Source organism: Lepisma saccharinum, chromosome 17, assembly GCF_977018435.1.
Source record: "Lepisma saccharinum chromosome 17, izLepSacc3.1, whole genome shotgun sequence".
Classification (NCBI taxonomy): domain Eukaryota; kingdom Metazoa; phylum Arthropoda; class Insecta; order Zygentoma; family Lepismatidae; genus Lepisma; species Lepisma saccharinum.
The window spans coordinates 25,664,223-25,690,842 of NC_139245.1; the positions used below are offsets into that span (position 1 = coordinate 25,664,223).

A 26,620-nucleotide genomic window follows, 5' to 3' on the forward strand; every position below is an offset into this window, starting at 1 on the left:
GCTACACAATAATAATAAAATATTTCTTTTGTTGAATTACTTTGCCGCATTTATACCGATTTAACTCATGTCAGTGCCCCAGTGCTCGATTGCTCCTGCATATGAAACTTTTCGTCATTTCCTAACAGATGTCGTTAGTGCTGTTTCACAATCAGCTGTTTGGACAGGGTTGGCATCTATGTCATTATTACCGTACGTTAAACAACAACTCGTACAAGACTTAAGTTTCCATTTCACATGCAGAGCTTGTAATTGAAGTATTTTCGAGATACAAACTCTTGCAGTGTAGTTTTTTCTTCATGGTGAAAGAAAAGTAGTTTCATTTCCGACCACGCATAGAACATTTTTTATCAGACAGGAAACAAAAATTACCTTTGTAAAGTTCTCAACTCTGATACACATGAAACCAGTTTGCAGGTTGTAGATGGGAGGCGACACAATCGACACAGATGCAACGAAACGTAGTGTGTGTTTTGTGTACCTGAGTACTTGTGCGGGAATATTGAAGAGAAGGCGTGGCTGAAAGGTCACCACCGCAGACAAAATTATTAACAACACGATTGTGAACTGACGAAGCAACTGTGATACAAACTGTGTATATATTCGATCGAAAAAATGGCTACATTAGGATCCGAGTTAATGTCAGACGAAAGTAAAGTGCGAATTCGACGATGTAAAAGTGTCACCCGTGCTGAGGAAATTCAAATGCAAGAGAAAAAGTTAAGGAGATCTCAGCCAGATAAACCGTAAGTTTTCATATTGGTTATGGTTATTGAGCTCCCTTTTTATACTAACGATTCTCGATTAGTAAGTTGCATCTGTTCAACTAGTTCTGATTGAGCACGTGTGATTGAAACATGTATGATTACGTAATTGTTTTTGCTTTGTATGTCAGTCGAAAAGGAACGAATAACTATCGTAATCTTGCTACGTTGCTAAATCAATAAAAATACTTTTACATGACTTGCGTACCTTATCAATCAACTTTTAATGTTTCGTTTTGAAAACGATGAAAATAATGTAGGCCTATATCGTTGTGTAGAGAAGGTCAACATTACGTACAAAAGTATTTTTAGACTTTACTTTGCTTGAATTTACAATTAAAACGTCATATTTGTATTAAATACAATGCATTTAATGTGAGCTACAATGTAAGAAAGTAGTACCCTCTTATGTGCATGTATGAATGTTAAAATAGTTTTTGACAAAGTTGTTGGTACATTGATGAAAGTGGCACACATCATAGTTAAAATATATTATTTTTATCTGAACAGGAGTGTAACTGTAAGTCCCGTACAACAACTTGAACTCTGGGAAGAAAGTGTTAAGAGTTGACAGTGAAGTTAGTGACAACCCTCACAATGAGCTCTACGCCCTTTAAAAGCAGTGTTTGCAACCACACTGACATATTGCTATTTTCAATAACTGTTACAACAATGCCTGATAACCAAGAGCATTTTTTAACAAACATATACACAGAATATTCTGTTCCTTCCCTCTCATTTTTGTAATGAAAGTTGTTAGGTTAAAACGTTCGTCTACCCCTTTGATGGCATCAATATGTGTATATGCTATAGTATTCTCAATATATTTTTTTGGTACCAGTTTGATATAGGGAAAACACATTTCACTCGTTCATTTAGTCATTTTTTACATTCGTACTTACCTATTATGCATTCCGAAACATTCTTTAAGGTGGGTTTTTGCTTTTTTACAAAAATAGCTTCAATTTTCCACATATAGAGTAATTATTGTTCGTTCCTCTTTTGTTTGTGTTACACACAATGTGGCGGGCAAATCTTGATTAGCGTAGTCTATCATCAGTGCGTATGCAGTGTTTCCAACTCTTCACTGAAAAATTCCTACTTTCGTGTTTCTGATTTTGTATTTTTTTTCCGGGTTCGAATAGCCCCACAAACCATTCACAAATAGCCTCACGAACCATGCACGGTTAGGTTCTGTTAGGTTAGGCAAACATAGTTAAAATTGTCATGTTCTGGCAAGACAATGGCGTGGTTGGAAACACTAACCGGAGGTTACATCATCGAACGCACGGAACATTTGGTTCACGTAGTCGAAGGTAATGGAGGCAAGAGCTTTTGTGCATCAGAGAGACATTAATGTCGAAAAATACATGATTTACCGGCCAAATAAATTGAATGAAGGGAGAATACACTTCCACGACCTTTCAAAAGTCTACAGACACTCAGTTCCATAAGTACTTTCTCCTGTAAAATTGAAGAAATGTGTTTTCCCTATATCAAACTGTTAACCATTTTTTTCACAACATAAGCATCTCTTACAAGCCTGCCCAGACCAGGATTCGAACCCGGGAGGGAACCCTGGTGTAGCACACCATTCCTCCACCGAGGTCAGGAGGTATTTGCGGAAACAAGGCTTGTGCTTCTTCCTCCATGAAAGATAACACATTTTGAACCACATTTTTTGTTCGGATTTGCAATGCGGAACCCCTTTTCACCAAATTATGCAACTCCATATCTAAACTGAAGTACCAGATAATTGTTTACAACAGTAGGTGGCAATGTTGGAATTTTGCTGCACCAGCCTGCCTTTTTCTTGACAGATTTGTTGCACGAAGGCTATAGTAATGAACAGAGTGCCACATTTAATCTAATTTTTAAAGGATGTTCTTTTTGACAGCAACTAATAAGGCAGGAATGTACTTACATGTATATATTTTTAATTTGTTGTATAAAATACTAATGCATGTGGACTAACATATACTGCTTGGATGCAGTTGCACATTGCACTGCCCAACTTCATGCCAATTATTATACATCCACCTGTACTACATCATATAAATTGACTAAGTGTGCACACTAGAGATAGTGCATTGTCGTTGCAGAATGATTTCTTGCCTCATATATTTCCTTACAAGTGTTTTGTGGGAATGGCCATTGACTATAGGCTAGGAAACTGTCTAGTGCTCCCATTGTTGCAAGTGGCACACTTAGGTTTTGTACAATAATGGATTTGTTCCTTTTGTCTGAAAATATCATTGGCTATCAGATTGCTTACATGAGTGCATGTTATGCTTTTAAAGTTGAAATACACTTGCAACCGCTAAAATTTACTGCCACAAATTCTGCAATAAAGTTCCTGCTGTGTGTTGTTCCAGATAGCGAGTTTAGCTTTTGCCTACTCTATATATGGTAGTCAATTGTTGTTTATCAAAGCTATTCTGATAAATGCCTAGATTGTTTTGCATTTTTTCTATCAGGACCTTTCTAACACTAACACACTAATAATTATGCATTAATTAATTTTTTTTTTCAGATGCCACAAACCGAGAGATTCCCTGTTTTCTTGGTCTTCTGGTTTCGACAACTTCACGGGCTTTGTCAACTGGGGATTTCTGTTGTTAACAATGGGTGGCATCCGACTTCTTCTGGAGAATCTTCTCAAGTGAGTGTTGATACTTAATATTGCATGGATGGAAGTAGGATTGCACACTGATAAAATGTTTGTGTATACCATAGGTCAATAGCCCACTACCTAGAGAGATATAATGGAGAAAGATAAGATAAGATTTATTTCATCCATGAATCACTTATTTACATATATATGCAGTGATATCGGACATGTCAGTTTGTTTGCAATATCATGGAGTTGCAAAAAAGCAGTTTTTTTTAATGATCATTTTTTTATATATAAAAAGGCACCTTTTTGGGGAAAATAACAAAAATTTTGGCTTTTTTACCAATTACAACTAACCTATTTCACTTGAAGTTAATGTTATGAGTTTACAAGTTTGTAGTGACATGTTTCACAACTAGCTAAAAAATTTACATGATGTAGCAGCCAAGAGACAGTTATTGGCCAATCCCAGTGGACACATATTGCATAGTGGTTCAGATACAATTTTAATCCTAGCTTACCAGAGGGGGGTATTACTGTATTACTTCTGTTCATAAATGTAATGTAATTAGGAGACAAAATGTACTTTGTGGGCATATCAGGTGCCATCTTTGAATGTCTCGTTCGAGACACTCATACCACAGTGACAGTGTACAATTAGTTGGTAATTATCGTTATTATTATTATATTTAATAAACAACTGTACATCTACAAACAAAAAAGCATTAATAAAAAAACATTACAAATTCTGTGAGTTTTAGTGAATGATAAAATATATGTGACATACTCGTGCAATAATTGGTTGTTATTTTTTATTAATGATAGTAATTTTTGTAATTATTATAATTAATAAATAACTGCACATATATACAAAGGAAGCAATGATTCAATAATAAAATAATTTCTTGAATTTTAGTGATAATAAAAGGGTGGCCCTGTGACCCCCACCCCCTATCAAGGCATGTAAGTTTCTTATCGGGTACTGGTAAGCTAGGGTTAAAACTAAGCATGTAGTCCTGATGAGCACAATTTACCTTGAAATGGACTTTAAAACAAGCTTTTACATGTTTGTTCCACAATTTACATGTGGATGTCATAAAACAAACAAATGTTAATATCAAAATATTTGATGTTTCGGGACAATTAAAAATCTTTACTGTTCACAACACACATGCAGATGTATACGTATTTCATGAATGTAACTGAGCTTTGGGACTGAAGCGACAACGTGGAAATCAACCATTAGAAGTAAATGCAATCTTTCGAACCGAAGCAACATAACAGTGGTAGCATCGTCGCCTTGCAATCAAGGAGTCCCGGGTTCAATAACCAGTGGAGGCACATAGTGGTTCAGATCCACTTTAAACTGTAAGTCCAGTCCCGATTAGCCTTACTGTGCATAAAGTGGACTTAAAAACAACAAATCAACCAACTGAAGCAACATAAGCTACAAGTCTCGCTTGTCACTTGACCTGTACCATTTTCTCAGGTAACTTTCAGACTGAAGCAACAAGTGACATTTGTTACTTGGAAGCAGACCCTCAGTAATTCATTCAACCTTTTGAACCGAAGCACGACCATGACCTAAGCATGTTACTTGCATGTTGCTTGGACTATACTGTTTTCTCAATGGCGTTCATCGTGCCGCTCCATTCTGTTGTTCTTGCATGCACGGTGAATATTTTGCTTTATACTGAAAGAGACTATGTTTCAATCTGAAAGCTCCTTCAATGGCGCACATCATGTCACCTCGGTCTTATTTGTGCATGCTTGGGGGATGCTTTCATAGACTGAAGGGGCACTTGTCGCTTCAATGTGAACCCCCCCCCCCCCCAACTGTCATGTGTTGCTTCGGTTTGAATGTTCTCTATACTTAACAAGAGAAGAGATTTAGATTTAATTTAGTCTGTAAATCACAGAGAACAAATTGGAAGTACAATAAAACCTCATTAATCCAGACTAATGGGGGGGGGGGGGATAAGTTGACTGGTTTAATGAAAGTCTGATTAACTGATATAACCTAGAAAAAAGTAAAAAGTGCATTAAAACTTCATTTATAACAACAAAACACGTTTGTTAGGGTGTATTTAAAGGGCATAGGCCTAAATACACTATACAGTACAGAACAAAGTCTGCGGGAAACAGAATTTCATCAGTGGTTGACTTCCTTTTCTTTAGGAAGTTCAGTTGTTGACTTCTAGCCACATTTAAAACCTTGCATTCTGCTTTTTTTTTTCCCCCTTTTGCCTATCCGGATTAACGAGGTTTTACTGTATTGTTGTTGGAAAAAGGCTGGCTTTTTGATAGGATGTTCCTTTTATAATCATGAATGGGCATCTGGAATGGAATAAAGCAATGCTGTTGCCTTGTAATAAGAAGGGGTCTGAGGTTCAATCCTCAGTGGAGGCAGAGTGCTTTGGATCTCATTTTCAAACAGTCCAGATTTCTTTTCTTTTTTTTGCAGCCAGCCTTATCTATACATAATTCAACTATGATTATGCCATAGTTGGTATACAGTATTAATATTAATTAAGGGTGCATATTAATTTTCATATAAACTTTAAAGATCAGAAATGTATTTACGAGAGAAATTTTTGAGTTCAGGACATTTGACTTGTAGGCTGTGGTCTCACAAAGGTTGAGAACCACTGCAACAAGCAGACAAAATACATCATTAGTTGCTCAGTGACCAGCTTTAGCCACCATGTAACCAAATTATACAGGATGTACTGGAAAGCCAGAATACAAATACATTTTACTGAACACAAAATTTAATGTAGAGAGATTTGATACTAGATTTTCAAAAGGTAGAGCAGTATTTTCTTTTTTGCTTCATGTACATTTTCGTAAAACAAATTCAAACATTGAAAATCATATCCTACTAGTAGGCTCTATTAAAACACACACAAAACTACTCTAGTTATGTGAGTATGTTTATGCTACATAGATATATTTAATAAGCCTACCGAAATATGAAGATAACACTAGGAAAGAACAGCCCATTCCAAAAGCCAGCTTTTTTGAAAACACTGTTTACGTCTAGCTACGAATTTCATATTGTAAATTGTGTTTTATATTTAGAAATGAGTGTCTAATTTAGAATAAGGAGATAAATAAAAACCATGGAACAGGAGAGATACTGCCAACTCCTGTATTTTCATTGATTTGAGACACTTTTGTAAAAAAAGCCCAACCAAAAATTAATAAATAAGTTTTTCGTTGGTATTAGCAAATTCTTGTATTCAGACTTATTCTTAGCATAGTATGTCTTAAATTCAGCTTTTATATCTCCCTCCCTTTTAAGTTTGTTTAAGAACCTCATTCTTTCACTTGCTTCTACAATTTCATTTAGAACCCAAGTTTTTACTCTACGTGATTCATGAAAGTGATTTGGATGCATTCTTGTCCCCTTTTCCTCGACATTTTTGTGTGCGTTAACTGTCAAGCACTGGCATATGCAGGGCAGGAGCTGATGGGGCTATGTCCTGAAATTGAGGAAATCAAAATGTTCAAATTAAAACTGTAAAAACTTGGGAAAAATCCAAGTGATAAATGTAAACCCCCTCTTAAAATGACCCCCAATTTTTTTATATAGTGTATCCTTTCACCCCCTTAGAATGCAGCTATGTAATATCTAGCATATGCTAGTGCTGTCAAGTATCAAAATTGATCACAAAATGTAATGAAGTGTTTGCATGAAGCAAACTAAAAATATTACTGTGCTCATTGGTGAGATCCTTTTCTTTCAAGTGATGGGAGGGTACCTCTCTTTTAGCTCTCACATGCAAATTTCATTCCTGGTAAATTTTTAATTTTAAACATTTTCAGTCTGGAGTCTTTACTTAAATTTTAAATCGCCACATACTCAAGTTTGCGTGTGCATTGTTAACTTTTTATGACTGAGGTGATCGCTTAATTTTAGATGTTAGAAGAGGGATGATCTCTGGAAGTGTGATCACTTGATTTTAGATGGCAATTTCACAGCTTTTGTAAGAAATTAGAAATCTATAGGGCGAAAGTGACATTCAATAAACAAATATTTAATACATGAAGCTGACTGTCTTTGTTCTGTAGGTATGGTGTAAGAGTGGACCCCCAGCAATGGCTTATTGTTCTGACTGGTCGGTACGAAGGAAGCACAGAACACCCTTCTCTCATGCTGCTCATATGTAAGTATGTTTGTTTAGATATCTAATATTATTATGTAGATATTGTTTTTAACCTCACAAGTTGTTATGATAGGTTTTCTGAAACCGTGCTATACCATGCAGTATTATAAATGTTCCTGCAAGTATGCAGCACCTGAAGTAGAAAAGATTAACTGGGGGGGGGGGGGGGGGTCCTATGGTTTAACTGGTTTAACATGCAGACAGAGACAACTTGGGGTAAAAAAAGGGGCTTTGTGAGAATTTTGCTAGCTAGGCGATTCAAGCACTGCAAGCATGATGTTTTTATGTGAATTAACTGCTTGAAGCATCAAGCTGAGCAAAGTGCTGCTTCCATGTGGACATTTACTGTACTTTGTGGCAGAGAGCCTCTCACGAGTTTGTACTGGGGAAAAGAAATTGAAAGGGAAAGAGTAGTTTGGGCCGATTATATTTAGGATAATACTATAAGAAGTGAACTTTTTACTGCCAGAGTTTACTTGGGATAATAAGGCAAGCAGTTAACTGTACCTCATGTGTTTATTACTTGTTGCCCATTGATCAGTATTACATGCCTATGAATTACTTTTGTTTCTTATTGCTTTAGATTGGTATCTACATGGTAACAAACAACATCAGGGTGGATACTCTCTGGGAATTATGCGTGAATTATTGGCTCTGGGAATTCTGTTGGAATTTTTCTCCGTAGACGTGAAAAATTGCAACTTTTATTAATCCAAATCCCAGTGAATGTATACATATTTATTAATACCCCGAGGCAAGTTTTTCACAGCTTAGCTTTTATTTTTATCTAGGAAGGAAAAGAAAAGAAAGCTGCGTAGAGAATAAAAACAGAATTCTCTCAGTCCGTTTGCTTTGCTAGTGTCCTTTGCAGAACAATCTATTTACAGACCGAAGATTATTGCGAGACAGGGATTATTGAAGTATTTTAGATAAATTTGAAATTCTTATACAATTAACAATACCATTCAATTGAATTGAATAAATTTTTTTGGATACATTGGAATCGCACACACCCAATATACCTAGGTATATTGTCTGTATGTGTGTGGATGGTGAGAGGCGATATAATACGTAAGGTTGAAATGTTTAGAGAAAACATCTGCTTGTATCCTTGAATTTTTGGAAAATTTGCCTTGAAAATTGGAACTTGCAATAGTTTCTCTTAACAAGTTGTCTGTTGTCTGCTGACTTTGGTCTCAAACAGCAGAAATAGGAGTTGATGCACAGACCATGTGTCACCTACCTGTGGTATCATGGTGTTTGAATTGCTCAAAGGATTTCAACTTTGATTGAATTGTTCTAATAACGAGTTGCAAGGCTCAATTATGGAGAAACCACGTACAGTCTGAGAAGATTATTGTTGTTAGGTAATCTGCCTGTACATGGTTTACAACTTATTGAAATTCCTACAATGTATACACCTTGTTCAGAAAAACGATCTTGCGTTGTATATTTCCTCTTAGTTTTTACCATTTATGTACTTGGCCAAATAGTAAAAAATGTAAACTCCGTGGCACTACCACCCTTGTGTGCCAAGACCTGTATGTCCCTAAGAGTACACAATTAGGACCTGGTGTAGCACATAGTGTGGTTTTAGTTCTAAGCAATTTTCCTTCGATAATTTCCTATATTTCGTAAATTTAGAAATTAGTATAATCTCATAGCATGATGACAGCTCTCAGCTTTTTTTGATGGATACAAAAAGCTGTTAGAAAATCAGTTAAAAAAAAGTAATTGTTAACTTCAGTGTAACTTGCTGCAGATAAATAATAATAAGGAATTTGATTATTTTGAATGCTAAAGTTTTGACTTTTTGAATATGTTTTTCTTATATTTATTTTATTTTTACAGATTCAAATGTACCAGTTCTTTTAACATTACTCTTAGAAAAAGGACTTGCTTTGGTAAGTGAATTTAATATAATAGTTACCCAATACAATTAGACGATTCTTTATATATCTTCACTTGTCTCTGATCTTGTCAGCATAACCAGTAAAAAATGCAAACCCTAGGAGTTTGTTTGTTCATGTGAAAGTTGGCAGTTTTGCATTAGATGTGAGAAGTGGTAACTTGTTACGAACAACTTAAGAGTGTGCAGTAGCAAAATTGTATTTCTATAGCATACTATTTTGTACATCCTTTGGACTGCTGTTAACTTTTTCCCAACTTGGTGTGTTTGGCTGTATTACGGGAATTGTGTATTGTAGAGATACTTGCTATTTTTGTAATGGTATGCATTTTGTACACTGACTTTTGTAGATGAAAATTGAATTTGCTTAAATCTTACATGTTCAGCAATTAGCAACATTGTCCTTGTGTCATTTCTGTAGTTCAATGTTGGTGGTAGAATGTCCTCGATCAATGGTCTCACGTGTGTGATTTTCACACATGTTGGAAATCAAATAACTGTCAATGTACATGTGTTTTCCAAGAATGTAAGCTTTCTCCTTATTCGGTAGATAAATGGCACAGTACTGGTCTCCGGTCCAAACAAAACTCTTGAGCCATTATTTTTTTTAATTTTTTTTTTTCAATAGTTTCAATTCCTCTATATCAACAAGTAAAACGGTTTTTCTATCCTGCCAGTGGATATTTAAAATAAAAAAAACCCTATTTTTTAAAGGATAGTTCATTTTATTTAGTGTAATATTTAGAAAACAAACTAAACGTATTCACAGGAAAATAAATTTCATTTCACGACTTATCAGTCCATGTTATTGTTCTGTCTACTGTAATTACTTTTTTCAGCATTGTGTGTGATGTCATGCTTACTAGCCCTGCTGGCTTTAAAAATATTGCATGCATGTGTGTGTGTGTGTGAGAGAGAGAGAATGAGAGTGTATCATTAATGTCCCAAAGGAATTTAGGTGAAGCTTTGTGTGATTTGCTTCCCTGTTCAGATGTTTCTAGTTGAAAATGGCCTTATACTAGGCAAAGTTCCAAATGTGTAATGATCCTGTCTCTGGACCCTTCCTCAGAAGTTTTAAACATTAGAAATGGGGCCGGTGTAGAAAGTAGAAATGGTAAATGTACATATAAAAGTTTAAAATAGGAAAATTGAAGATTGGCAGGACAGAGGAGAATGCTTGTTGAAAAATTCCTGAGGAAGTAAATTGCATCGAAATGCCAGAAATTTTGGAACAAGAAGCAGAGGAGTGAACTCCAAAAATTGGGTTTTCAGTTTTGTTTAAATAAACTCTGAAGAGCTCTATTTGAGCATATATCCACTTCTAATCCTTAGCAGGAAGGTGGAGTCACGTATCTCTAATTTACTGGCACTCTTTAAATCAGACATGTTCCCTAAAAATACATTATTTCCTCTTTTGTAAATTTGATAAATCTGAGTTACATCCCCCTGGTTCTCACATGACGATGTGTAAGTATTTTATTGTGGAATGGTCGTTATACCAACTAAGACAGTCAAAAACAGTGTGAAGGAGGTATGAGGGAAATTTCCCCCCTCTGGTTTCTGCATCCCTTCTCTATTTTGTCATTTTATGGCTTTTAAAAAGAAATGGTATGGGTGGAACTATCTACTTAATTTGTTATATCTCTGTGCTTTAAAGGTAGTTGCTAGGATTTATCCCCTAGAAATGTTTCAAATCCCACACTGGTAAAAAGTGCAATTATTAGGGGCATGCATATTTCGTTTTTAACGAAAAAACGAAATTTAAAACAACACATTGTAGTGTTAATTTTTCATGTTTTTGAAAGGTGTGAGATGCATTTTGTGACCATATTTTGTCACGAAATAATGCGAAATGAACTCTTAAACACGAAATTCAGGGTTTATTCACCGACCTTCTGAGGTCTGAATTATCCTGAGAGGTATGCAATTTTCGGAAAATTGATTAATTCTGCTGTTAATATTGGAGTTGCAAAAATGGACCTCTTTACACAGAAATAAACTTAATACTCTGATAACTACATAAATGTGCTATTAGAAGTGAAATGTTAATTCTGTGGAATAAGTGTAGTTTTTATATCAAATTTAGGATTATATTCACAATTTTAAAACCAATAAGTCTTTTTATATACCACTTTTCATCCATTTTTTCACCGCTATAACACCGATATTTTATTTTATTTACCGCTTTTGAACCCGAAATTGACTCAGTTTTTGTACCGAAATTTTGCTTTTTTATTTACCAAAAATATGTGCCTCTAGCAATTATACTTTGACCTGCCAAACCTACTTATATAGGCATAGCCAGAAAAGCTGTTCAGTATGTGCCACTGTATTGTAGAATTTGATTTATGTTGAAAATGCAGATGTGTGATGTATCAGAATTACACAGTTGGAACTTGGGTCCTTCCTGCCCAACACTATAAATGAAAAGAAGGATATAACTAGCACTAGGGTGAATTCCAATCAGATCTAAACCCATCCCAAGTGTCTAGAATATATACATAACACTGCAAATGAGAGGGACTTGCTAAAAAGGTTGTTCTCGAAACATACTCCTACTTCTCATGTTAAAAGTACTCTAATGTATTATCTTGCAGGATATTGTCACAAGTAAAGTAGGCTTGTTGGCCCATGTTGTGAATTTGTTGCTGATGGTCCTCATGCCAATGGTGGTCATTAATCTTAAGAGCACAGGATTCAGCTTAAGTGAGTATGTGTTTACAACTTTTCATTGGCCATTCCTGGACTGATTTATAAAACATGCTTAATGCAATTAAATTTCAAAAAAAGTCCAGTCACGTACTTCTGTCAGCTTTTATGCATGTTGTCGCTGCAAAGCAAATGAAGTGTCAAAATGATTGATTTGTTGGTTTATTTTACTTTGCTTTACTGCCACAATTGGCTAATCCCGAAGATGAAGATGAGTGAGGATAAGTGATGAAGGGACACTCACGAAGAACACCCAGGTAAGGATTCAAACCCAGGACCCCTGATGTCGTAGAGTGCTGTGCCTACAAATCTGCCGTGAGGCCAGCATGCTAAAATGTACCATAATGTGATTGATAAATATCTTACGATCAGAATATCATTAAGGAAGATACAGATGCAGTTGTATTCTAGCAGAAATACTAACTGCATGGGTTTTAACTGATTTTGTGAGCTTTTCCAATACTGTTTACAGTTATACTTAATGAATTTTATTTTAGAGAATGTTAAATAATATTTGAGCAATTAGTTGGTAATGGTGGACAAGAATGCCCACATATTTCATTGGCTGATAGGGAAAATTAACCAATAGGTTTTTAAAAAAACATTTGAATATGCATTAAGATTTATGTACCATGTTTCAATTTGTATGTAATATTTCCAGGTCATATATTTCACCTTTGCCTATATTCCTTCCTTTCTTTTTTCCTGGGAATGTACTCCTAGATTGTACACCTGAAAGAAGTGAATTCACTTTGTAAGTAAAGGTGCTTTTATGAAATTTTGTTGTTGTAATGCTAGCTATGTTGTCATTGTATGTGCACATCTCGTTAAGTGTGTTGCTTTCTCACTTCATCACACATGATCGTGAGCACACATGCTGTATGTACTCATAATATTTCAAACCAGTAATTTACATCTGGGAAGAAATATAATAGAGTTCACTTGCAGTGTTAGCATTTTGGTGAAGCTGTGATTTTTTAAATGTAAAATGCAGTTAAGAAATTAAGTATCGAAAACTGAGGTGCTTGTCATTAACTATGTTGAAACACTTAGTACTCTGCAGTTTGTATCATTATTAGGGAACGGAACTTTATGTGCTAAAAAACTCAGAAATATTTATTTTTTATGTGTCATAAATGTTGAAAATATGTGATAAAAAACAGGAAAATATGTGACAAAAATAAAAAAAACATTTGGTAACAAAAACAAAATATTACATGCATTTTAAACACCTGAAATCAGTTTCTAAATGCTTACCTCTTGGTGAGCTATTTCTTGGAAGAGTTGCAGTGAATTACCATAGTTTTTCCAAATTCTCCATTGTAAATCTGTGACGATTATCTCTAAAAAGCATTTTATATTGTGAGAAAGATCGCTCCACGTCACAAGAAACAATTTTTGCACATTTGAAGCACGAAATGTCACTAACGCTGAAGTTTTCCAAAGCTTCCTCTTCCTCTACTTCACCTTCCAAAACACGTGCAATTTGGCACAAAGTTTGAAAACCTTGATTTTTCCCAAAAATTTCTGTACCTGTACATTTAGACATTAGTACTTGAGGGTTAGATCCAGTGGGGGTAATATTTTCCCCCAATAGGATCGTAGGCGAGGCACCAGAAGTCTGCCAGCGAGCGTGTTCAAAGACAAAACAAACCTAACACTTTCGATATGAAAGAGGTGTGGAGAATAAACATTTTTCCTTCGAAGATTTCGAAGTAGCTGAAGTAAATGAGCGATTTTATGTATTTAAAATGAAAATTCGCAAAATATGTATTTACATACGGAAAACTGGAAAATATGTGTTTTTATGTAAAATAAAATTTGCTGTGTTGACATATAAGGCTATGATCAGAATTTTGGCAAAAACGAGGGTCTCTATCTTATCGCAGAAAAAACATTTATTTACCTAAAGTTCCGTTCCCTAATCATTATACAGGGTTTTTGAAGATGATACAGTTCAACCTATATGATTGGATTGTGATAAAGCCATAATTTCTAGACCTTCCTGCAATCTATTTTCATTCTTATCAATGAAGATGAAATAGCTTCTATACTCTGTCCTCGTTATCTCTGGAGCAAACAAATTAAAACAAGTCTCTGCGCAAGTAGTGACGCAAGACTGTCCCACCAATGAACACATGAGAGGGAATGGGATTGCATGGAGGAGAAAAGCGACTGCAGTTACCAGCCTTTGCAGCAGCGTGTACCGCTTTGCTCTGACCACTAACCCTCCCCCCTCCCCTCACCGCACCACCACCTTCTCTGCCGCTATGTGCGACCTTACTCCAGAGAGAGAGTATAACAGTGTGTACAGTCACAGACACTTCTGGGTTGTAATTATTCCATTGAAAGTTCATGGAATTATTACAACCCAGAAGTGTCCATCACTGTACAGAGTGAAAAATAACTATCAGTATACACTGTATCACTAAATTTGTTGACCCTGCACATCTCCTTTCAGAATTTAGAGAAAAGGAAACTGATTCCACACCCAGTTGCCACTCTGAAAAGTATCGTTAGTAAAGAAGAGCTTCTAGTACGTCGTCTCCTTAAAATCATGGGGTCATACCCGCTGGAGGCACATGGTGGTTCGGATCCCACATTAAAACTGTAGGTCCAGTTCCGATTGGCTTTTCTGTGCATATAGTGGACTTAAAACACAAACTCAAACTTCCAAAATATACTAAACTCCGTACCAGCTAACTGTAGACCAGACGAACGAGAACAAATCTCGGCGCAAGTAGTGACATGAGATGGCTCCACCAATGAAGTGAGAGAAACTGTAATGGGCGACGGGAGTTACCCGATTTCCTGTAAGCATTGCAAACTTTTGAAAAGGATAATACCGAACGCACGTGGCAAACGGACCGTATTTTTATCTCCAGGTTCGTACGATTGGTTTAAGAATTTCTTAGGGAAATATTAGGGATGAAACTGCAAGAGCAAATTTTGACAAGCTGTGCATTTAGCGTACGTACTAAGGTCTGGACCGTACGTCCGTACATGCCATGAAATTTCCATACATGTACGGTTGACAATGTTGCGCTTTCACCACAATTTTCCTCCCCCTCCTCTGCTATTATGCTCAGCTTTGCTCTACAGTTAGCTGCGACAGGGTATAGACAGTGTACTGGTAATCTCACGAAAACTTCTCATTGCAATTAATAATATGGAAGATAAGTTAGTCGTTGTTCTGGACTGTAATTTAGGGATAGAACACAAGATGTAGTAATTTGGATGGACTACTTTTTATAGTAGCTCCGTGGTACTTTCCTTGAACACTATATAAATGGGGTTGTTATTATTTTTGTGGTTGAAATATTGTTTGACCTGCTAATGTAAAATTTTAACTCCAAAGCTTTTTTTGAATTGCCGGTAATTGCACACTGGCACTCAATTGTTATATTGATATAAGTTGGTCAAAATGTGTTTCTTTTTGCAGTTGGAGCTACGACAGTGTGTGCAGTGTACTGTGTTTTGTTCCTCAAACTTTGGTCATATGTGCAAGTGAATTTGTGGTGCAGAAACAGACGCGAACAGAATTCCAAAAAGAAGCATGTACGAAGGAAAAGCTTGCAGAATCTGAATTCTAGTGAGTATTGTTATGTTAGATATAAATTATTACTAATGATTCTTTAGTTCCACTTAATGTGAACTCAAAATGTTTTCTTATTTACAATATTTGTTATAAATTTGTTTTTTCCTGGCATTAAATATATTGGTATTGTAGGGAAACCAGTAGTTTCCTAACTTGCTTAATAAACACTAGCCTCTTCAGTGTAAAGTTTGCTGTTTTGCTGTAAAACTTTAATAATATAGGTTGTAGGTCTTCACAGATTGGCATGGAGAATTGTTGGTATCGCGCTGCTAGAGTGAATTTCATGTTTAGGCTGAAACAAGATATAGATACAATACTTGAAAACTGTAGGAACTGAAAATAGTTCAGGCCCAGGATTTTTGGAAGGGGTCGGGGGGGGGGGGGGGCGGGTCCATATACTTCTTTCAGTAGTCAGTTCTCATTTTGCCATCTTTTCCTACCTTTGACATTTTTTTTATGGATGCTGAACCAAAGGGTAGGGGTGCATTATGACCCACACCAACCCCTCTCTTGGGCATGTCACAGAGTTCAGGGTATATATAATTTTAATATCTTAAGTTTTCCAGTGAAGCTATATTGCAGAAATTTGCTAGTTTTGCCTTAAGATATTCATAATTTCACAAGATATATCATTTTAAATCACAGAATCAATTTCTCCCCAAAGTGTTGCAAAAATGATGAATACTTTGCATAATTTCCAGGATCGGTATTTTTGCTGACTCCGGGAGACAGGAAGGCTCCAGGAAGTGTCAGGGATTTAATTCCAACCAATACCTTCTGGTACCGATACCCTACTTTTCTGTTCTGGGACAGTTAAGACTATACGTTCAAATGTATGCACATTTCTGAGGATGTGCTGGCACAACTTTCACAAATACTGATAAGTGTGTGCCAATATAAAATAGGTATGTGTTTGTTCCCTACTGGCCTAGTTGGCTACAAATACGAAATGTATCTCTTGGAGAAAAAAAAGTCTTCAATGGATAATGTCCAATTAGAATTGCACAACAATGAAGAGCCATTGTTGAAATCATTCACGTAATCAGTAGTTGGAATACTCGATGGAGAACCTGAAGTATTCATTCACCACCTTTTTGACCAGTTTCTATCAAATATCATAATAGCAAAAGTCGAGATACTCGCAAACACTTATCTTTTTCTATGTTCAACGTTTTAGTCATTAAGATGACTGATCTTCAGGAGCTTTGAGAAGTGTTGCTAAACCACAATATGATGGCGAATTATTATAGAAATTAACTAATTGTTGATGTTTGAATAAATGTTATATATGCTCACATTTTTTATTAATGCTCATAGTTTGAGGCAACTGCATGCTATATGTTCTCATACACAACTTTTCATATTTTATATTATAGTCAAAAACTACAAAACAATAGAGAACCCTTATTATACTGATTATTTTTTGTACATTTTTAGGTTCCGCAAATGAATTCCTGAATGGTGATATTGCAAGCGAGCATGTGGAGAAAATAGTCCAGTACCCAGATAATCTGAATGTAAAAGATATGTATTACTACATTGTAGCTCCTACTTTGTGCTACGAATTGAATTTCCCAAGGACAAGCAGAATAAGGAAAAGGTTGGTTTTGGTGGCTTTATTTGACTACATTACAGTAGAAGACCATTTGTCTTTTCTAAAAAAGGTAAAGTGCTCCCCTGTGCATAGCACCACGCCATGAAGGCGTATAGGGGGTGTGGGGGTAACGCCCCACACTTTCTTGATCCGGTCGTGAGTGGGGGTGATGTGATCAGCATCACGCCCCTGACCGCCTTTACCCCCCAGGGTTTCCCCCAGGTACCCATGTTATTCGACGCTGGGTGGGCGCCGGGGCCGCTTCCATCGTTAGAAAAGTTCCCGGATTTGAACTTTGAATTTGTCTTTTCTAGAGTAATAATAATTTTTATTGTATGTATGCATTGCTTGCATTGTAGAATTATTTCTCTTGTAGACTATGGTTATTACAAGCATAAACACACAGTTTTTCTTTGTGACGTTTCAGGAGAACATACGCTCCCTTCATCAGACATTTATTTTTAGTTTGATTAAAGATACAGTTATAACTTATAACAATGGTTACATGTTTTAAACAAAAAAGAATCAGTTATACAGTGGATGTTGTCAGTGTTACATTGTTGTAATATAGCAACTTAACTGTGAAAATAAGCAATGTGTTTTATTCTTATTTCGGATAAAAATTTTGATAACATTCTTTTTTATTTAAAAATTATGAATCCCAAATATCATCAGGCAATTCAAAATCATCATTGCTTTCACAGAGTTTCTTGTTTTTTTCCGTTACATTAAATTTTAAAGATGGTGGCTTACTCCACTTCTGAGTCTGTTACCATTTTCATTATTTAATTTATTCCAGTGTTTTTCTGCAATGAACGAAGCTTCCCAGATATTAAAATCTGTTTCCCACCACTCTTCTCTTTTTAATCAAATGCTTCTCTTCAATGATGAGCTTGAGCTGACAAACCTGTTATTGGGTTTACATTTATAATGTCTAAATCATGTTCGTGCCATCTTATTGCCATTTTCCTTGCTGTTTCTCCTACATATTCCTTTGAACATGAACAACTTACATTATACAGGGTGATTCCCTCTCTAGAGGCCCCAAACTTTTGTCTAAAACTGCCATTTACTTAAAGTTTGTATTGAAAATTTGTATGCACATACCTTGAACAATGTAAAAGAGGATCTGCTCATATCTATCCCCCTTCCACATGCAAGCTCTCTTGTACACGTCTCTCCAAATTCTGGAATACTTTTCTCAAAGTGGCGATGGTAATGGCTTCAATCTCTTGACGTATAGCTTCTTTCAGGGTTGCGATTGTGCGATAGTTTTAATTTTTTTGCAGCTTGTTGACACGTGGAATATGGGAGATTAGTTTCTTGGGAAAGTCTTCGCAATGATTTTGATGGTGATGCCATCCTTTACATCCTGTTTTGTATCTTCAGACATTTTCCGGCCTCCTGAATGCTGTGCGACAAGGCTTTCCATTGTTTCTAACTTACTTACCAATTTCTGGATAGCAACACTTTGAAGGTACCTGTCTCTCACATAATTCAGTCTGAATTGCCCTTTGACATGCTTTAAATGAACCAGTTTGCCAGTCTTTACGAACGAGGAATGCACGCTCTTCGATTGTGTACATTGTAATCCCTATGCATTCGAGCCAACACTAGAGATGCATTGTCGCGGAACAAAACAAATGAAGGTCACTGGAAGAGTCCAAACCTATTGCGAGGGGTTAGATCCTGTTTTACATTGTTCAAGGTATGTGCATACAAAATTTCAAGACAAACTTTAAGTAAATGGCAGTTTTATAGACAAAAGTTTGGGGCCTCTAACGAGGGAATCACCCAATATATTCCTGTGGTTTCCACATCTGGTAGAGATTGTTTCATTTTGTATTCATTAAATGTACATTCCAAACTTCTTTGTGATCTAAAAGCAATTTTATGTGAGAATCCCTTGTGGATGGAATACAAACAAATTTCTTTTCAACAGATTTCTCATCTTTGTCCGTTTTTATCTTTTCATTTAGTTTTCTTGCGACGTGATTTTTTATTTGGTTTATTCTGTTAGTGTGAAAGCCATATTCTTTTGCTATATTATAAAGCTTTTCTTCTTCATTTCTGATACCCTTATTATTAGAACATAATTTTTGTACTCAGGAAAAAAATTAAAAAATATATGTTTCATTGTTATACGAGAATGTTCTGAATTGACGGAAAACATGAAGAAACTCTGTGAAAGCAATGATTATTTTGAATTGCCTGATGATATTTGGGATTCATAATTTTTAAATAAAAAAATAATGTGATCAAAATTTTTATCCAAAATAAAAATGAAACTGACTGCTTGTTTCACAGTTAAGTTGCTATATTACAGCAATGTAACATTGACAATATCCATTGTATAACAGATTCTTTTTTGTTAAAAATTTTTATCCATTGTTATAAGTTATAACTGTATCTTTAATCAAACTAAAAATAAATGTCTGATGAAGGGAGCGTGTGTCCTCCTGAAACGTCACAACAAAAAGTGTGTTTTTATGCTTTGTAATAACCGTATACTACAAGAGAAATAATTCTAGAGTAATATATTTTTGCAGTTTAACACAATTATGCTGTAATTTTTATTTAAAAGTCTATTGTCTCTAATAACCTTACTCTCCACATAGTAGGGGAAAGTGGGGGAATCGTGCGTGGCGGGGAATCGTGCGCACCACGTTTCCGAAGGTACGAGCCAGAGAATGAGCTTTCGATTCATGCTATAACCTAGCGGGCGTCTCAGGAAATACTACTACATTGGGCTTTTCGCGCCAGTTGTATTGTGTTGTGTGTAGCGAGTGGATGTTTGTTTTTGTGTCCATTGTTGTTATTTTGCTGTTGACGAAAATAAGGAGGTATGTCTTAAATTTTTACTCTAGTGTTTTGAACTATGCTTGTTTCGATAGTGCATGATCATGTATATACACGTGTCGACTTGTTACGAGATTAACGTTTTTATATTTTTTTCTAGAAAGTAAATTTTTTGTAAGGTTGGTGTGGGGCAATGGTGCGCTTCGGAGAAAGGGTGCGCACGATTCCCCCGTATATGTAATTGAATGCACACAATTTCCCCAAACGACATTAAAGGTGAAACAAGTAGTAATACCCAGGTTTTTATTTTGTTCACAGATGCCACGAAATTACAACAGAAAAACTGAGAAGAACTCCTACTCTCAGGGTAATCTGAAAAACGCTCTGGACGCTATCAAAAATGAAGGAAGAAAAATAAGGGAAGTTGGCAGATGGTTCAACATACCTGAGTCTACTTTACGGAAAAAGCTTGTAGAAAATCGTGATCTGCCTACTCCAACCCGGCTTGGAAGAAAATCAACGTTTTCTGTTGAAGTGGAAAGTGAATTGAAGGACTATGTTCTGACACTGGCAAAGTTATTCTACGGGTTAACTCTGAAAGAATTAAGACGCATAGCATTTAGATATGCAGAAGATCACGAAATTGTACATTCTTTCAATATGGAACAGGCTCTAGCAGGTAAAGACTGGCTGTACGGATTTTTAAAACGAAATCCCGATGTAACTCTACGACAACCCGAAGGAACAAGCTTAAATAGAATTACTGCATTCAATGAAGAAGAAACGAAGCTATTTTTCTCAAATCTTCAGAAAGTTATGGATGAATATAAATTTGAGCCAAGGCAAATCTACAACATGGATGAGACAGGAATAACGGTCGTCCCAAAGAAGTGCCCGAAGATTTACGCTGCGAAAGGTATGAAGAGGATTGGTGCTGCTACTTCAGCAGAAAAAGGGCGCACAATAACTGGTGTTTTTGCTGTCAACGCTGCTGGATCTTATATTCCTCCAATGCTGATTTATCCGCGGAAACGTATGACACCTCAATTACAAAGAAATGGTCCTATCGGGTGTTCTTACAAGTGTTCGAAAAATGGTTGGACAAACGCAGAATTGTTCACTGAGTGGCTAGTTCACTTCCAGAAATCTGCAAAACCCGCAGCAAGTGACCCAGTGCTGCTTATTTTAGATAACCATGCAAGCCATATTTCAATTGAGAGTTATGAATTCTGCAGGAATAACCACATTCATATGGTATCTCTGCCACCGCACACATCACACCGGTTGCAGCCGCTCGACGTAACATTTTTCAGTCCATTGAAAAATGCATTGTACAGGGAATATGATCTTTATTTAACTACAACTGGCCATGAGAGGGTGACAGAATATGATTTGGCTGAACTCCTAAATCATGCTTTCATAAAAGTTGCAACAATGGAGAAAGCTGTTTCAGGTTTCCGCTCTGCAGGAATATTTCCCTTTAATCCCGACGAGTTTCAGGATCATGATTTTGCTCCTGTTCAGGACGTTACACTTGTTATCGCTGAAGATTCTTCCTCTCCTAAAGGTTTGAACAAATCATGTGGCATTCCGAACAGTGCAGATAGAGACTTAGTGGAAGAAAACAAAGATTCTTCCTCTCCTAAAAGTTCGAACAAATCATGTGGCATTCCGAACAGTGCAGATGAAGACTTAGTGGAAGAAATCATCCATCCAAATCCTGATAATAATGTGCCTTCAACATCTGCTGCAGGGACAAACTCTTTCCTTTCCTTTGTCCCAATGGGATTATGTCAAGGAAAAGGGAATGATACCAAAACTGTAAAGAATTCTCGGCGAGCAAAACAACATTCAGAAATTTTGACCAGTACGCCCATTAAATGCAAGTTAGAAGAGGCCCAAAAGAAGAAACAAGAAGAAAGTAAGAAGAAGTTGGACAAAATAACGCGACACCATAAACGTCCGTGTGGAATGAAAAGCATCAAGAAGAAGCTGATAAGGAAAAGGCAACTTTCAGAGTCGTCTGAGTCAGACACAGAGGATCAAGAAATTGTTTTTGATGACGATGAATTGGATGACGTAGACTTAGAAAGCGGACAAGGCAGTGCTTTGATTGTACAAGACACTAATGAACGTTGCGGAATTTGTGGTGATTTTGGGAAAGACGGTGAATTATGGTATCGATGTGTTTCTTGCTGTGAATGGAGCCATGCAGAGTGTACTGGTGTCGATACAGCCAACAATTACGTGTGTGATTTTTGTAATCGAAAATAACATCGTCTTCCCCATTAATTTTCTTTCAATTTTAAATATTGAAACAGCAATTCAATTGCCTTCTACAATTGTAAGGCAACCACTTTTAACACATTCAATTTATATGTTGTTAATCTGATATATAACTACATACATTTTTATTTGCTGAACTATTTATTAATGTGCACCATTGCCCTACCCTTGCGTATCATTACCCCATAGGTTGGGGAATTGTGCGCAAATGCAGGTTTGCATTACATGATGCATTACTCACGTTCACACTGTTTTCTTTCAATTATAATTATTTCATTCAAAAGGAGAAAGAATGAAAAAGTATTAAGCTAAATTTCATATTTTCTCAAGCAAAACCTTTCCAAATATAATGAAAATTGCTTAGGTGCGCACAATTCCCCCACTTTCCCCTACACCCTGGACTGGATTTTGCAGACTAACGAGGCTCTGGCGTCTTGCCCTATGGCCAGTATAATTCTGTGTTGTCCTGTTTTTTGTCCTTATGTACGCTGAGTGCCCCTTTCCAGCCTCAGCTTTTAATCGAAGTCAGAATGTTTTAATCTTTTAGTTGTACAACATTACAGTTATGTTATTTTAGTTATGGTAAGGGGCTGAACCCCATATAACATGACAAGTGCAAAATAGCGTTAGTGCAGACACACCCAAAATTTTAAATTCAAATTCAAATAACCTTAACTCCTTTGGGTTATTTCTTTAGCAGTGTTTAATTTTAGTTTTCTATTGTAATTAAAGGCTTTTAAATGGATTTATATAATTTAGCAATTTGCAGAGAGTGTATGCCTTGTATTGGTTAAGAAATATAGCATTGACAAATTCAAATATTTGGATATGATTTGAGGCGATTGTGTGTTTTTAAAAATGTACCATTGTAAAAAAGAAATAAGTTTCCATCATGTAACAGTAAGCAATTAATAATTTTCCTTGTACTTAACATGACAATATGGGAAGGTGAGGATTTATACATACTCATTAATGGTCTTACATTGAGATATAATCAGCAGCATGCGGGGCAGTGTATATATTAATATAACCTTTAAAATAAGTACAAATTAAAGGAATAAATATAGCTTAAAAGTGAAAAATGCAGGCTCAACCAGGATTTGATGCCAGGTCTTCTGGCATTCAGTGCCATTGCTCTACCAAGGCAGCCTGGTTTCACCTGTCTATTTTGCCTCTGCTGTTATATTTATGTAGTACTACTTTAAGGTATTCTTAAAAACAGTATTGTAAATTATAAGAATTGAATCGACAACATTAAAAAAAGTGAAATAATACTTCAAAGAAAAAAACTTCCCTTATTGTAGGTTTCTTCTGAAGCGAATAGTAGAGGTTGTGGTCGGGTTCCAAGTGGTTTTATCTTTGTTCCAGCAGTGGATCATTCCGTCTGTGAAGAATTCTCTCATTCCATTCTCTGTAAGTTCTTTTATCATAATTTCTTTTCTAAATCATATTTAAATAACGATTAACATGTAATAATTAGAAAGATTAATTTGTCACTTATGTTATAGTTATCAAATTTCATCAGATATAAAATGTGGTAATGTTTTATTTTCAGTTTATGAGCAAATAGTAACAAGTTTCGTTCAAAGTTGAATATTCTGGCACTTGATTTCAAAATTTTGCTAGTTGTGTAGTTACATATGCACCATTTTTTTTTAAAAAAAATTGTTTTGCTTATTCTTAATATTTTATTTTGCAGAACATGGATTTGGCCAAAGCAACGGAGAGGTTACTTAAACTTGCAGTAAGTAATATTTTTGTATCTACACGATTGATTGTTCTTGTGGTATGGTTAGATTTCTGAAACCTTATGCTTAAGCTGAATTTGTAGAAACAGTTGAATATGAACATTTTATTACTTGTGATATGTTGATTGATTAGCATATTTTACTTTACTTTTCTGCCAATTTTGGCTAATCACACAGATGATATGTAACCATGCACCTGCCTTGAAGCATAAATTCAATGTTCACTTAAGAGAAACTCATAAAAATGAGATGAATAATGTATGGTTCATAATTTCTTCCCAGATTCCAAACCACTTGGTGTGGCTCATATGGTTCTACCTTTTCTTCCACTCCTTCCTCAATCTGCTGGGAGAGCTGATACAGTTTGCGGACAGGAACTTCTATGAGGATTGGTGGAATGGAAATAACATAGACACATTCTGGAGGACATGGAATACTCCAGTTCACCGCTGGGCAGTCAGGTAGGAACCAAAAGTGTGAAAAATATTTGTATTTTTCACATTTTCTATGCATTGACTTAGGGTAAGTATTAGAAATGAGTTTTCAAGTATTTACATATATTTGTCATAAATTACCTTATGATCTGATCTGTCAATGCTTCATCCCATGGAGTCTTGGCTTGCTCAATGACTTTTAGCTACTCCCTTCTATCTTGAGCCCCCCCTGATTCTTTGCTGTAATTCATCTCAGGTATTAGTTCATCATCATCCCATTTAATTTTGTTCTTCCTTTAGATTTTGTGGACATATATTTCCAGATAGTTATTTTCTTCGTTCTAAGTTGTTGCATTCTTTTTATACACCCTTCCCCTGCAAGTTTTCAAACTTTTACTCATTTTTTTTTTTATGTTTGGTTAAAGATTCTTCTCTTCACCAAAACTTCTAATGAAGTAAATCCAAGACAAATCCTAGCCAACCTAAGCAGACATTGAATCTAGGCCAGTAAACGTATTCTCGTAAAACTCAAAATTTCAAGGAAAGAAATCAAAGAGCTCATGATGTGGTGTTTGGTGTATGACAAGAGAGAAGTCATTTAAATGTTGTTTTTGTAGTTTGAAAGCTTCCATTCGTGTGAAGGATTGTCGTGAATCAGTGACATATTTTGCTAAATATACTGGATATAATGTGGAGAGCTTGTAGAATGGTGTGAAGTTTGACCAGAGTTACTGTTAATGGAGTGATATCAGTTGATCCATAACTTTTAGTTTTTGAAGGTATTGAAATTTAGGGAAACTAAGATATCAAAGATCTACTGTTTGCTTCTGTGTGTGCCACTAATTTCCTACAAGAAAATTGTTAACGTACCTAACACCCTGCCCCCCCCCCCACACACCAAAATAAAAATATTCTGGCATTACCACTGTTGGCTATCTTGGCTGCTTTGTAAATTAAATTAGTGTGAATCGGTAGCTGCAGAAAGTTGTATGTATCAGTATTATAAAAAAACTGCAGATAAATACTCAATTTGAGATTGCATGAATGGTGGGACTAGTACGAGGTGCATGTCAAAAAAAATGGCCAATATTTTTTAAAAAGCAAGAAATGATAGAAGAAATTTATTGTAATTGATGAACAAGTACATACCTTGGCTATTTTTCGACGTAGTCACCATTAACCTCCAGACATTTCTGATAGCATGGCACAAGCTTCCGTATACCCTCTGCGTAAAAATCTGCCCCCTGAGAGTGCAGCCAGCCCAGAACTGATGTCTTGAGCACGTCACTGTCGTTGAAACACTTCGATGCAAGCCACTTTTTCAGGTGAAGAAAAATAAATAAATCGCTGGGGGCAAGGTCTGGGCTGTAAGGGGGATGATTGAAAAGTTCCCATCGAAATCTTTAAATTGTCTCAACAGTACGAGCAGCTGTGTGTGGGCAGGCATGTCATGGATCAGAAAAATTCCAGAGCGTAGCATTCCTCTCCGCCGACTTTGGATGGCACGATTATTCAGTGTTTCGCAATACACCTCTGCTGTAATTGTCCGTCCTGGTTCCAAGAATTCCACAAAAATCCCACATGGTTGCCATGATTTTGTGAACTGATGGTGTTTGTTTGAATTTCTTCGCTTTAGAAGAACCAGAGTGCCACCATTGCATTGACAGCTGCTTCTACTCCCCAGTGGCGTACGATACCCACGTTTCATCCCCCGTCACTATGTGTGAAAAGAGGTCATCCCCATCCTCCCCCCAACGGGCCAAAAAATCACGTGCAGCTGTCCTTTGCTCTTTGTGAGCATGTCAGCATTTTTGGTAGCCACCTTACACACAGTTTGTGATACCCCAGGTTGTCAGTCACAATTCGATGCACTGTTTTTGCAGACACTTCTGGAAACTCTTTGGCGAGTTCAGATATTATGAACCGGCGATTGAAACGGACTTTCTTGTCCACCAGATCGTCCTTCTGAACACAAGGCCTTCTGCTACGCTCATCA

General features: G+C 36.2%; 2 protein-coding genes across 2 annotated transcripts in view; both read left to right on the forward strand.

Moving 5' to 3' along the window:
* Nucleotides 1-404: 404 nt before the first annotated feature.
* mdy (diacylglycerol O-acyltransferase) overlaps nucleotides 405-26,620 on the forward strand; it is a 38,158-nt gene continuing 11,942 nt past the window's right edge. Inside the window, exons 1-10 of the mRNA XM_083139171.1 lie at nucleotides 405-746; nucleotides 3,298-3,426; nucleotides 7,453-7,547; nucleotides 9,399-9,451; nucleotides 12,054-12,162; nucleotides 15,608-15,757; nucleotides 17,201-17,363; nucleotides 23,747-23,855; nucleotides 24,142-24,186; nucleotides 24,473-24,651. Of these exons, the coding sequence (XP_082995297.1) occupies nucleotides 616-746; nucleotides 3,298-3,426; nucleotides 7,453-7,547; nucleotides 9,399-9,451; nucleotides 12,054-12,162; nucleotides 15,608-15,757; nucleotides 17,201-17,363; nucleotides 23,747-23,855; nucleotides 24,142-24,186; nucleotides 24,473-24,651 (1,163 nt within the window). The 5' untranslated portion in view covers nucleotides 405-615. The remainder of the gene's footprint in view (nucleotides 747-3,297; nucleotides 3,427-7,452; nucleotides 7,548-9,398; nucleotides 9,452-12,053; nucleotides 12,163-15,607; nucleotides 15,758-17,200; nucleotides 17,364-23,746; nucleotides 23,856-24,141; nucleotides 24,187-24,472; nucleotides 24,652-26,620) is intronic.
* LOC146001759 (uncharacterized) lies at nucleotides 20,160-22,430 on the forward strand. Its single transcript, XM_083139477.1, has 2 exons — nucleotides 20,160-20,200; nucleotides 20,475-22,430. The coding sequence occupies exon 2, from the start codon at nucleotides 20,475-20,477 to the stop codon at nucleotides 22,428-22,430; it is 1,956 nt and encodes a 651-aa protein (XP_082995603.1). The 5' UTR covers nucleotides 20,160-20,200.

Coding starts and splice junctions, on each gene's coding strand:
- LOC146001759 (XM_083139477.1), top strand. CDS start 20,475: ATGCCACGAAATTACAACAGAAAAACTGAGAAGAACTCCTACTCTCAG.